The sequence below is a fragment of the Myiozetetes cayanensis genome, unplaced genomic scaffold (genome assembly GCF_022539395.1).
Source record: "Myiozetetes cayanensis isolate MyiCay16 unplaced genomic scaffold, myiCay2020 scf3, whole genome shotgun sequence".
Taxonomy (NCBI): Eukaryota; Metazoa; Chordata; class Aves; order Passeriformes; family Tyrannidae; genus Myiozetetes; species Myiozetetes cayanensis.
In genome coordinates this window covers 32745463-32756469 of record NW_026087521.1, presented here as the reverse complement: position 1 = coordinate 32756469, position 11007 = coordinate 32745463, and the positions used below count along the sequence as shown (strand labels likewise).

Below are 11007 nucleotides of genomic sequence, written 5' to 3'. Positions count from 1 at the left end.
TTAAAAAGGACCATAAACTGGAGCCTTGTGGGAGCAACCTGTCCAAAGCCCTGCTTGAAGAACATTATTCATGCAGGGTAACCCTGACCAGTTCATCATCACACCTTCAGCTTGAAGCTTCTACAACTTTTACACCTATTCATATGGACCAATAAATGTCCCTTTAGCCAGGAAAGTGCAAAGCAAACAGATGTAATACCATTTTTACGCATGATAATCTCTTTTAATATCTACAAAAGACTTGAAGAAACAAAACCCTAAAGATAAGCTCTGAAATCCATAGGAAGGCACCTGTCTTCTTTTTTTATATATATATTTGGCCTTTGTGCTTTCACATCACAGATTAAAAATATGTGAATACAGGTGAAACATTATTGAAATCAAAATGAATTAAATAAGAGTTTAAATGCTAGATCACAAACTTTAAAAACAATACTATTAAAAGTGTTTTACTTCAATTTTGTATTACGTGAAAGTGAAACATTCACATTTTTACTTAATGACAAATTTTACTGCATTTCTAAATGTAACTATCTTCAAAACTACACTTCTCACGGTTTTTATCAGACACAGTTTATAATTAAAAGATTAGAACAATCTGCTTGGGTTGAAAAGACATTACAAAACAAAGCACTTAGAATTACTGAACACAGTATTACAGCCAAGTATTTTAGATATTTGAAATCACCTTTCTTGGATCACGATTCCATGATTGTGATACTTGCCAAGAAGGTCAAAAGAGGCTAACAATCCTCAAATATGTTTGGGGGTTTTTTAAAGCAAGGCTGCAACTACAAAAATGGATAGAGTTAAATAGAACAAACATCCTGAAAAAATATATTATGAAGTGAGGTATGGTAGTCTTGAAGTGCTACAGTGGATTTCTGCATATTCAAACTTATTTCAGGTCAACTACTCTGAAGTTTGAGATCAGCAGACTGTGACTGCTTGCTGCAATCTTTTGTTATATGACCCTTTGTAGATGTCCAATGGCCACAAAGAAGATACATTCAATCAAGCAAAAGTTAACAACATGATCAGATATGAATGAGCATATCTGGCAATTTAGAAGGCAAACTGTAAGTAAAAATGCAAGCATACAACTTATTCATAATAAATACATTTTCAAGCATTTGACATTATCAATATTTTTAAAAGAATTTAAATAATAAATGCAACTATTTTATACAGAACTGTACCATTTATTATACACACAAGTATATCAGTTCCCTTTGTTTACAAAGGCTGGTTACAGATATATGGAATGTTACAGTACCATCTTGCATAAAATTTTAGTACAATTCGTACTTCAAAAAAAGGGTGCAAAACACCAGCCTAATAAATCTGACTGAATTGAAATATTTTTAATTACATCATTAACACATACACAACAAGCTGTACATAAGCCCACTTTTCAATCACCACTTCAAGATACTGTAGCAAGTACATGAGATTATAAATGATTCCAACTAGTCAGTTAAATTTATTAAAGGATTGCACTGCTACTCACTCTGGAACCTTTGAGATATAGCCTATATTCACGACTTACTGAGCTCTTGTTAGTACAGTTAAAAGGCAGTCAGCACAGTTGCCAAAGTACTAGTCACAAGAGATTTCCTCAGAGAAACTTCAACCGGGAACAAACATTTTTGGATACTTTTTTCCCTTCAAGAATAAAAAAGAAGTTTTATGGGGTCAAGACTCTCCATTCTGTACCTTGGATGCTGGTGGATGCATGAAGTCCTTAAAAGGAACCAGTGCCTCCTTCAGAGCAGAGCACACTTCTGAGGATGAGCAGGTAATACATTCTACTAAAGTCGGGTACAAGGCAATAACTTGTGCCCATGTGCTAGCATCAACTGCAAGGAAGAAAAGAACAGACTGAATCACTTACTATTGTCCAAATTCTTACAACAGATTTTTTTTCAATACCTGTATAAATAAGGGCACATTTAGCTGCCTAAACATAGGTACCCAGTGCTATACAGACACTATGGCATCCACACAGGGCACTCAGATATGAGGCGTGATTTCTGCAGGAGAGCCATATTCTTTTTTTTGCAGCCACAACTGGAGGCCAGATGGGATAATATCCATAAAATGCTGCTACACACCTGTGTTTCTACATATGAGTCATTCACTGTGTTTTCTGGATGAAGAACTGACAAATTTAAGATAATACTTCTATTAAATCTGTAATGCACATGCGTTTTCTGCCTGCTTTTCTCTGCTACTGAAAATTGAACTGGGACGCACATCTCACTTCTGGAAAATTGTCAGCAATGAGGCCTGCTATTGATTTCAGATCATTCCAGACTACAAGAGCTACAGAAAGCAGAGGTAGAAACACTGGACCAAGAAAAAAAAAATATCCACAGTTAAGTTTGTTAGTCCAACAAGTGAAATTAAACATTGTAGCATGAATCTTATTTATTATGTCACTTCTTTGCTTATTTCTGTTTTAGCTCTGCTTTCAAAAGAAAATAAACCCCTGATTTTAGACAACATTAATAATTATCTTAAATAAATAAAATTATCACAAGGTAGAAGAAGTGTGAGTGAAGTGATTCTGTAATTTGTCCAGTGGTTCTCTTCATAAGAAGTGCACAAAAGGTTTGGCAAGCACTGCTGTATATGGACCAGGGGAAGAATGCTTCTCATTACAGGAAGAGGGATGTGGGGAACAGTCCAGCTGAGCTGGCTACTCTGCCTTTCTAAGAGGAAAACTCACCAAAGCAGTACTTCAGTTGCCTTCAGGGTTTGCCAAAAGGCTTTATGCATCCTGGCATAGTTCTGCCTTCACCCTTTTGCCATCAGCCTTGGAAACCACATTATCATAACTCTGGCTGCTCAGTGATGCTGCAAATGAGGCACTGCCTCATTCCAGAAACCCACCTGCCTGTGTTTTTCCGGAAAGATTGGTTTGTTTATTTTTTTCAGTGTTGAAAAGGGTTATTTTTCTATTCCTCATAATATCAAAAGCAGGCAAGTAGAGGGAAGTGTTGTATATGCAATTCTGCTAGAATTTCAGAGTCCAATACCAAGACTCATGACCAAGTTTTCTTGCAAGAACTCTCCACACATACACTGAAGGCGCAGCTTACAGGAGGAACAGGATACATGATTATAAATGAAGTTGAAGTCTTTCATTTAATTCAACCTTTTAAATGTATCTGTCAACCATTTACTTGGGCATCAATGAAGTAAGACATTTTTCTCAATCCAGGGCACAGGAGGTACTAAAGCAGGAAGAGAGCCATAGCAAGACCACAAGTTTAAGTATCTACTAGCCTGTCTGTACATTTAACTTGTACACCCGCTTTAACTGCAGAGGGCACCTACGTGAACAAGATCCATAAAGACCTACAAAGGTATAGTGGAAAATAAAAAGGATCTAGCAAGGCCTCATATATTTAAGAATTCCACAAACATTTTATGAAAGCTTTTTGGTTTCTTTGTTTTTAGCAAAGGACACCATAAACTGAGGTTTTCTCTTTTATTAAACATATTTTAGGACCTTATGCTTTTAGGCATACTGGAAAAACTCTGTGGTTTTTGTTTCTGTCTACCTGCCACCTGCATATACAAAGAAATACAAAATACTGAATCTTACAGACTACACTTTCCTTTCAAGTTTCTGGGAAAATTACTACAGGAAATAATAAATATCATCTTTGTGGTAGATATAATGTTACCTTGTTTAAGCACCATGTTGTTTAACAGTAACTTACCGTTTTCAGGTTGAGTTTTTTTAAGTGAATCTATGAGAGTACTGACAGCTTTTAAAACAAATATGATTTCTGTTACTTGCTGCCTACAAAGGAAAAAATGCAAAGAGTCAACTACTCATTTTTGCCTTAAGAATATAAGTTTTCTATGAAACTTACACAACATGAAAACAACATGTAATGGGGAACAGCTGCAATGAAGCCTGCCATGAAAAGGATAGTTAGAGGTTAACATTATCATTTGTCTTTAACCTTACCACCATCACTGCTGTTGTCTCATCTAGAATAGCTTTAAATTTGATCCTCTAAACAGCAACACCAATCTGAAAATACTCATATCAAAATATGTGTTTAACAGTAACGTAATAATCAATTTCCACATTCATGATCTAAACCTTCAAAAGTTAAGTGAATTTCAAATAAGTTCCTATTGTAAAGAATTTCTTAGTACTTCAGTCAATTTTTCCATTTCAAGAACAGTTACTTGAGTAACGATTCACAATGTTGCTGTTGGGATATTTTATCTTATTTTTTATAAGACTCCACATCTCAGTTTAGTAACTACACATAGCTCTACTGGGAATAAAAAGAAATCAGATTTCAGAAGTATTATGCTGTAGATAGAAATGTTGGTTTAGTAACTGAAAATGTAACAACACAGAATACGACCATTATTATTTAAAGGTTTTTCAGCAAAAAAATGGTACCAGCATTTTCTTTGAAATGTCTTCCCCACAAACATTTTCCTGGCTTTGAAATGTCACCCCCCCATGCCCTCCCCCATTATTTTTTTCATGACTGAGTGATATTCTGAATGCAAACTTCCTCTCATAAAGTCCTGGTAATATCTTTAGTTCCTAAAGAAAACATACATACCGTGGAAGAGGACATTTGCCACTCAATCTCTCATCTTCTATGTAGCGATGCAATACATCCTGTGACCTTTTCAAGAGCACAGAAAGTGCCATTCTAGAAATGTAGCCTTCCTGAGGAGTTGTGACTTTATTACTGAATGAAAACTGGAGCAGTGTTTCAAAACACACCTTAGAAAACTCCTCTCTCATTCGAATATCTATTTCGGCTTCTGTCAAAATAAAATGACATATCTAATTGTACAGTGTGCATGATGTTGCATTTCCATTGGTTTATTATAGTTTGAAAAAAGGTTATCAATCCTCTAGTATTAATAAATATCAACAGTGATAAGAACAAATATTAAGAATACATTCTAAGAAAAAATGACTGCAAAAATTACAATACTTAAAAAAATAAAAGATGAATTATGCAACATAGTAACTTGTCATGTACTTGACATTCCTTTAGTAATAAAATACATGAAATCAATTAAAACCCCAGTTCTTCAACATAAATACTAATATTTGGTACTGTACAGTCCAAATATTTTTCTATGTAATGGCTTATGCTCATTTTTATCTTTCAAAAGAGACAATAGATGATTTTTTCTTAAAGGCAGAGAAGGCATCTGGTTAGGTACACCACATAGTTATGCTACAGTCATTTTGTTTTTCCGAACAGGATATTACGTCTTTCTTAAAATTGTCTGAAACTGTTGTTAAAACTGGCACAAAGCAAAATAAACTATGTAGAAACAAACATAAGTATAATATTATATATGATACTGTTCAAGCAGTAAGGAAATAATTTTTAAAAATTGCAAGGAATGCTTGGCAACTTCCACAAAATATAGTTTATAAAAATAAGCTGGATATCAAACAGTGTATAATGAATACATGCCATGGAACTTAAAAGTCTTTATCAGAATAAGTAGTCACAACATTTTAATTATTTTCAAGTAGACTTAAATACCCTATCTTTTGTCGTGCAGGTACCATACCTGTAAAGGAGGATGACTGAGAATGTATTGAACCTTTATTAAGCATAGTCATTATTTGACCAACAAATTCCTTAGGAATAAAGTTAGCATATGGCAGTATTTCTGTGCTGATAAGCTGCACCACCTAAAATAAATAAAATATATGTACATTGGCTTTCTGAATATTAAAATTGTAAATCTAGAATGAAGAAGACAGAAACATTAGACAAGAGGGACAGGCCTAATGAAACTTCACAAAATTTTCTATTACTAGCTTTTAAAATTTGAAGATACATCCAAAACTGTGGTCTTGCATGGAACATTAAACTTGAAATAATAAACCTTTTTCCCCCAACTTTTGCCAGTTTCTGAAGGAGTTATTCCTCAGATTTCCACTGACATTTGAAGTATATTCTTCAAATCAAACTTATGATATTGAAAAGAGAAAATCTAACATTAGGAATTTCCCTGTCCCTCCCCACAATTCAATATCCTCACTACAACATTAACACACATATCACATGCTTACAATGTAACATCTGCAAAGCAGAACAAGTGAGTTTATTATGTAAATAAGCTTAAGGCAATATACATTAACTGAAATGCTTTCTGTCCTTGTCTTGATGCTCCCATGCAGGAACAAAGGGGGTTTACAACTCCATAAATTAATGCATTAGATCTGAGAGTTCTGCTCACTGCAGGCAGAACTGCTCCCACTTTTCATCCAGAAATATTCCTGACCCAGCTGCCACTCTGGAAAGATGACAGGGAATCAAACCCACACTGCCAAGTCTTCTCTGCAACTCCTTTTGCTTTGTACCCATAATCCCTGTTCTACCACATCTCTTTGTCCTGGAGTGAAAGGGGACAAGTCCCTCTTCATTTCAAGTATCATCTTCTCTTCATTTTCTTCAGCCTTATCCAACCAAACATTCTCTCTCTACAATTACACCGATCTCTGTGCTGCAAAACACGTTCATTTATGCAGAAGCTTCTCAGCATTGAGAACACATCTGAAGGGCAACAATTTCATTGCTGACTGCCCCCTTCAACGCAGAAAGCACTCACTTCAGGTTTAATTGTCAGCTTTCTCTGTAGTTTACAATTACCTGTGCAATTGCTTGGCAATAACATAATAAGTAAGGATCATGTAATGTGTTAGAGGCAGAAACACATCCTGGTTTAGCTGCTCTATGTTGCTTTGAAGTTGAGAAGACCAGAAGTAGTTTTTGGCATCCCACCTCCTACTTTTTGCATCACCCTGAAGCAGATGAATTTTGGGCCTATGAATTTCCTGTCTTGTTTTCAAAAAGGAATACAATATCACAGAAAAAATAACAAAAGGGTAACTTTTAAAAAACCTATTTCAGAACCAAATGCAACTTGTGAATGTCATTAACTCTTTATGAGATTCAGTATATGTTACAGGCTCCTTACCTCAACATCAATACTCTCATTCTTCTGAAATTCTTGAATTGAGAGATTATCTGGAGGTGTACTAAAAATAAACATACTATGTTATACTTTTAAATTCACAACATGTGTAAGGAGATAAGTATGGGAAAATGCATTGCATTTCAAGTTATAACATGCATCAAGTTGGTACTATTATATGGTAATAATTAACAATTGCAAGGCCAGGTTGGATGGCCTTAGAGCAACCTGATCTAATGGAGTTCTGTGACTGATATTTTAAATCACTGTGTAAGAAAGAGAATTTTGATTTTCAGTGGGACAACTGTAAAAAACTTTATTTTAATTTTACATTTTCTTTTACATTAATGAAACGCTTCATTAATGGAACATTACTTTCCTTGATAACTGAAATGATATATTTGCTCTTATTCTTAATAATTTTTATTAAAAGAAAAACCCATTTTATAAACAATACTTTTGAAGACATTTAGAACTTTCTGCAGTTCTTCCATTATATAAAAATTTATTTTTTTTACAGATTACACAATTTACAGATGAAATGTCTAGAAGTGATTCAACCATCAAAATTACCCAATACTTCACAAGATCCTATCTGCTTGAAAATTTGGAAATCTTGTATCATTTGATTGGAAATTTTATGCCAGCTATCAGTCATGAGGTTTTCTCTGGTGACGTTTTATCTCATTTACTGAGTCCTTCCATGTACTTATTGGACTACCTGTTCAGTGAATTTCCTTTCCTTTGCTGGATTATGCTTCTGTTGACTTATTGGGCCAAGTTCCTCAGCAGGGCAGAAAGAGTAAAGGCCTCCTACTTAGACAGCAATCAACTATTTCAGCTGATGTGCCTACACAGGTGTTTTACTTTGAATCAGACACGGGCTTTTCAAGTTTAATTTTCAGACATCCCCTTTTATAAATCTTGGTTCATGTCTGATATTGAGTGCATAGAACTGGATTCATGTTCAATGAAATTAAACCTAAAATGTACTCCAAGCTTTCATAGATGCTTGCCACTCTAGAACTACTCTGAAATAAAGGTCATGGGTCCTCATCATGAACTGTTTTGCTTTATGGATACGCTTCTACTGCACTTTTGAGAGGGGAAAAAAAAACAAACAAACCAGAACCAAAGAAGGTGCTTCACACAATGTGTAAACTCTGAATTATCTTGCTTATAACCCCATAATCATAGGATTGCCTGCTGAAGTCTACACAGATTTAAGATACAGTTAGCACAATTACTAGAAGAAAAATGGATTATGAGCTAAGGATAACCTGTGGTATGAGAATTTTCTGAGTTTCATAAATTGAGAGGCTAAAAGAACAAATCATGAAACTATTACAATGTGGTCACCTTGCACCCTTCCTTAAGTATCCTTAAGTACCCCACTGATTTGACTTTTAACTTTTAAAAATAACTCTATGACATCTTCAAGCAGAGGAACAGTTTGGAAATTTGACCACTTGAAAGGAGTGGTTAGTGATAGTGGAATTTAGATTGTCTGTGATACTTCAACGCACAGGTACTGGGTATGGTGTGTTACAATGCATCTTAAATTAGACTGCCTTTTTTTTTTTTTTTTTTTAACTCCAGAGAAACAATCCAGCTAAGTGCACATGATGGTCACAACTGAAAAGGAAGGAAAATGATAGGGTCAATCTTACACAACATTCCCTGCCTAATTTATGGCAGAATAGGCAGATGTAAGGAAAACAGTGCTCTGGACTGAACAAAGAACCAAGCTGTTCTGTAAGCAGAGGAATCAGTGCACTGTTGTAGTGACAAGTAGACTGGCATCCTTTGGCTTACTTCCAAACTCCCAGCTTTTCCTCCACTCCATGTCCCTCTCCAGGAAACAACAGACGTGATGGGTAGTTCAGAGCTAAGCACATGCTCACAGGCAACGCAGCTGCCCAATATATGGTTGTGGACCTGTGCCAGCCTTGTCTCAATAAGGGTACTCACCTGGGCCTGTCTCCTCCATGCCACCAGTTTTAATGGAAGGTTTAAGAACTTTGGAGGTTTTGAAATCTCATTCAAATCTAGTTAGCTTAGCTGGCGATAGTTTTATTACTTTGATTTTTTTTCCACTGTTCCTATATGTTGCTGACCAAGACAAATACGATTTTTCCAATAATAACTTTTTTCCCTATCTTCTGAGTGCTTAGCGTAAGACATCTGAAGATCTGTCTGCTCATCTACAGCCAATTTTCAGTTTAGACAATTATGACAGTATGTACAAATGTTCCTGCTTGAAAAATAAATATATCTCCCCTCCTCAAAGAGACTTTATGTAGATAACTTTACCCTTTCTGTGAAACAGACAATTGTTACACATATGACTAGAAGAAACACAAAGAATAAAATGTGAAATACTGTATTTATCAGTGTGTATGTTAGGCAGACAAGAAGTTTGTGGTTATATGTTTGTGAGACACTGAAATTGTTTATGGCTTAAACATTGTTAAAATCACTGGAAGACTTTTGTCCACTGTAACAAACTATGCAAAGAAGATGCTGCTCACCAAAGTCCACCCCTCCCCGAATATGCCTACTAATTTAGACTGTGACAGGAACTTGGGATAAGATAAAGGTGGTACTGTTGTCCAGTTATCCTCAGAGAAGAATGTATCCACAGGTGTGACCGGAATGCTGAATCCAGCGTAGAACTCCCCACACCAGGGGAAGTACTGAGGGTGTTCCCACCAAGCCTAAGCCCAATAAAAAACCACACACTGACTTAACACTTGGTTTTCTTCCCTCACCACATGAGACTTTCACTACCACCCTACACTTCACTCACCAATGGACTTCTTGCATCACATGAGACTTCCTTCACTGCCAAGGTCTTCCCTCACCACCCTGGGCTTTGCTCACCAACCAACAGACTTCTTTCCTCCCCACATGGGACTTCCTCCCCCACCATGGGCTTTTCCCTCACCACCCTAGGCTTCCCTTGATGGGCCCAGACTGCAGCTATCACTGGGACTGGGACTCTCACCACTGGGAAGACCACAGGAAGAGGATCAGTGGGATGCTTTTGGAATCCATGGAGTAGTGATATTTCTTCTACTTAATCTGTCTGTCTCTTTGTCTCTCTATCTCTTTCTCCCCCCTTTTCCCTATTTCTTTCTATCTCTTTCTACCTCACATTTACTGTTAAATAAAAATCTGTCCTGTTGACTTCAGCATATGGTCTCATTTACACCTTTCTTTGGGCAGAGGCATCTCTGTAATACTTTGAAAGAACCTGATCATAACAATGTTGAAAAAAAAGAATAAAATAAAATGTTAAAGAGCTGTTCAATCAGTACCTTTTGTGACAGAGTTGTCAACTATGCAAAACCTTTAAACAGTAATGTAGACTATTATGATGTGTGTAAATGCATGTCATATTGAAATAGATGGGAAGTTTTCACTCTGACACTTCCTAATCCATGACTGACTTTCTGAGCTGAGGTTTACTTAAAGAGGTGTTAAGATCTTTCTGTCCAGTCATCCACATCTGATCTGCCATATATGCTACAGATTAAGCTACATATTTGTTCACGTAGCAAATTACTCCCAAGTAAATAGATTTTTGTAAGATGTCTATATGAAACATCTATCTAGGGGCCAAAAGCTTTGTTGGTCTGACATAATATATCCAAACTACACTGGAAAGGTCAAGAGCCAGGAAAGATAAGAAGCTGTGTGATGCAGGAGCTTTCATAGGTACAGAGCTCCCAGCCACTGCCCACTGTTCAGGGAGGGCTTCAGAGCAAACAGGCACTTGGAGTCCTGCTGTGTACAGCAGCACTCTGTTCAGAAGCATCCTTTGGGTAAGTATTGATTTAATTCCCTCGTGTGAGCACAGACTTCTGCTCTAGTAAATTATATATATACACACATTCGTTGAATTTGATTTTATATAATGGCTTGACATGCTTCCATGGAAGCCTTTGGGAAAGAAAAGTATGAAATACCAAAATAGAAGATAATTTTGTGTAAATTATGTTACATGAA

At 36.1% G+C, this 11007-nt stretch overlaps 1 protein-coding gene across 3 annotated transcripts in view; it reads right to left on the bottom strand.

Annotated features, from left to right (window-relative positions):
* Positions 1–315: 315 nt before the first annotated feature.
* The window catches only part of MON2 (MON2 homolog, regulator of endosome-to-Golgi trafficking), a 68953-nt gene continuing 58261 nt past the window's right edge, over positions 316–11007 (bottom strand). For all 3 annotated transcript variants that reach the window (XM_050323808.1, XM_050323809.1, XM_050323810.1), the window contains 5 exons: positions 7000–7060; positions 5584–5707; positions 4605–4812; positions 3732–3814; positions 316–1859 (listed from right to left, as the gene is read on the bottom strand). In XM_050323808.1, coding sequence (XP_050179765.1) covers positions 1696–1859; positions 3732–3814; positions 4605–4812; positions 5584–5707; positions 7000–7060 — 640 coding nt within the window. In that variant the 3' untranslated portion in view covers positions 316–1695. The remainder of the gene's footprint in view (positions 1860–3731; positions 3815–4604; positions 4813–5583; positions 5708–6999; positions 7061–11007) is intronic.